The sequence below is a fragment of the Solanum tuberosum genome, unplaced genomic scaffold (assembly GCF_000226075.1).
Source record: "Solanum tuberosum cultivar DM 1-3 516 R44 unplaced genomic scaffold, SolTub_3.0 scf00779, whole genome shotgun sequence".
Lineage (NCBI taxonomy): Eukaryota > Viridiplantae > Streptophyta > Magnoliopsida > Solanales > Solanaceae > Solanum > Solanum tuberosum.
Window position 1 is genome coordinate 35782 of NW_006239698.1, and position 2767 is coordinate 38548.

The following is a 2767-nucleotide window of genomic DNA, read 5'->3' on the forward strand; positions in this document are numbered from 1 at the left end:
GATAGGGAAAAAAAATCAGATAAAGAAATTATGAGAAAATGTCGAATTGAAGATTGAATACTAACCCTCATATTAATTCAAGAAGAAACCCGTAAGAATCACTCCATTCCGATCTCTAGAACTCCCGATATGCTCAAAATACCAAATGAACACAGTCTGAGATTTTTATAACAGTACATGGCTGTTATGCACCAGAAAAACAACAGTTAATCTTTCACTGAAAAGGCTGTAATTTCCTCATACGATAGTGAAATGACCCGATTCTTTTTTGTAAATGTCTTAAATAATGATACGGACCTGCTCGTTCAATCGGAGCTCAATTTCATGCTCGTTTGCCCAGTCAAATATCATTTCTACTCGGTAAACAATTATTTCTTATTTGCGATAAAAGTCCAATCTCGGGTTAGCGAAAATGCACCAAAATTTGCAGATAGGTCCTATAATTCATGCTCAAAATTTCAGAACCTTCGGAATAATTTTTCGACCCTTAAAACTAATAATGAACCCTTTAGTTGTCACAATTTGCTGAAATAGTGTCAAAGCATCCAAGAAGCTTAAAAGCTCACCCAAAACTCATTTGGCACTTCCCGAACACAAACCAAATATGCTACTAGCTTGAAAATGACATTTCGGACTCAATGAAATCGTCGGAATTTGAATTCGAGGTCTCCTTGACCCGGTATCCGATAAGGCGTCAAGAAACTAACTTTAGGCTCAAAAACTCGAAACGCACTTGGGGCCTCTAAAAATTCAACCAAGACTCATTCTAGACTTAGAATCACCCCCTGAATCCAACGGTGCCCTCGGAATTCCATTTCGAGCACCGGAACCTCGTTTGTTGATCAAAGTCAACTCTTGATCAAAATTTCACAATTTTTGCAACTTAGGACCTCAAATCTTCGTTTTAACTCCAAATTCGACTCCGTAAATTCTCATAGACCCGTTTCGACATTCTAAAATTGCTGGAATCGACGGAAATTTGATTCGAGTCTCGAAACTCTAAATGACTTGAAATAGCACTTTTAACCAAACTTTAACTTTTAAAAACTCAACTTTCCAAAAACTCAACTTTTCATCAATTTTCCTTCAAACCAACTTCGAAAATACAATAATTAGGACTCGGGGCAACTATCGGGAGGGGTAAAACGGTCATTTTATGAAAATTCCAAAAATGACCTTTAGGGTCATTACACAAATAAATCTTAAAAATCATGTTCGTCCTCGAACATAAAGTAGAAGAAAACAAAAATACTCGACGCTATCAACCCCGAGGTGAAATTTCCGAACTCAATAATTACTACTCCAAACGAACCCATTCTTAAACCTTATCCCAAAAATCCCTAAAAAGGATTCCCAAATCAATCTTGACAACTTAACCCTCAAAGGGTTATTTCAAACCACCGACTAACTCATAGACTGAATCTGAATCTAAGATCTCAAGACCACAACATATTTACCATGACAAACCCCTAATCATGTAACCACGAGAGAAATTTCAGAATCAATAACCACAGAAAAATCAAGGATGAACCTAAATCAATCACCAAGCTCTCACAACACACGAACCATCACCGACTCTAGAAAAAANNNGCAAGGCTCTACCCGTTTTAAGCTCACCCATATCAAAAGCTTCTTGAATTATTTTTTTTTGAGATTCTCGATAATCATCCATACGTTTATAAGAAGCCGCCAAAACATTAAAAATATTTGAAACCAAATGAACAAGTTCTCCAACTTGAAGACATCTTTTAGAAACACCAACAAGAGTTAATTGAAGTTGATGAGCAAAACAATGTATGGAATAAGCCGATCTACTTTCTTTCTTAATCAACATCTTAAGGCCATTGATATCACCTTGCATATTACTTGCTCCATCATAGCATTGTCCACGCACATAAGATAGACTCAAGGAATGTTGAGAAAGTAAATTGACAATTGCTTCTTTTAGAGATAAAGCACTAGTATTTTTAACATGAACAATGTCAAGAAGTCTCTCCATCACAAATCCTCTTCTATCAACATATCGTAAAACAACCGCCATTTGCTCCTTGCGTGAAACATCAAAAGATTCATCAACCAATAAGGAAAAATAATCACCATTTAGTTCCTTTATGATGCCCTTAATTGTTTCAATCTTGCAAGCAATTACAATATCTTTTTGAATTTTTGGACAAGTCATTTGGTCATTTTGAGGAGCATTTTCCAATACAAACTTACGAACTTCATCACACTTTTGAGCATAAAATGAAAGAATCTCAAGAAAATTACCTCTGTTAAGTGATAATTTAGATTCATCGTGACCTCGAAATGCCAAGCCTTATTTCACAAGAAGTCTTACTACATCAATTGAAGCTGCTAAGCGGATCTGATACCCGTGCTTATCTTGATTAAATTGTTTCTCAAATGAAGCATGTATGGATTGTTGTTGTCGCATTAGATCTTCACATTTTCTTTTTGACTGATTGTGAATGCTAGTATGCCCACCAACATGTGTTTGCAAACTAGCTTTTTTATGCCAACTTCTAAACCCCACACTAGAAAATGTTTCACCTCCGCCTTGAAGATTGTTATTTTGCTTGAATAAATAACAATACAAACAAAAGGCTGCATCTTTACTTATACTATACTCTAACCAATCAGGAAATTCATCAAACCATTTATGATTAAAACGTCGCATAGCTTTGTTTGTGGAAACTCTCTTAAGAGAGGTTGACTAGGTTTTTTTTGGAGATAAGCTCTTCTAATAGCGTCACGATGATTTGGATGA

The 2767-nt window shown here is 35.7% G+C and overlaps 1 protein-coding gene across 1 annotated transcript; it reads right to left on the reverse strand.

Moving 5' to 3' along the window:
* Window positions 1-1540: 1540 nt before the first annotated feature.
* LOC107059044 (zinc finger MYM-type protein 1-like) lies at window positions 1541-2179 on the reverse strand. Its single transcript, XM_015305439.1, has one exon. The coding sequence runs from the start codon at window positions 2177-2179 to the stop codon at window positions 1541-1543; it is 639 nt and encodes a 212-aa protein (XP_015160925.1).
* Window positions 2180-2767: the final 588 nt, after the last annotated feature.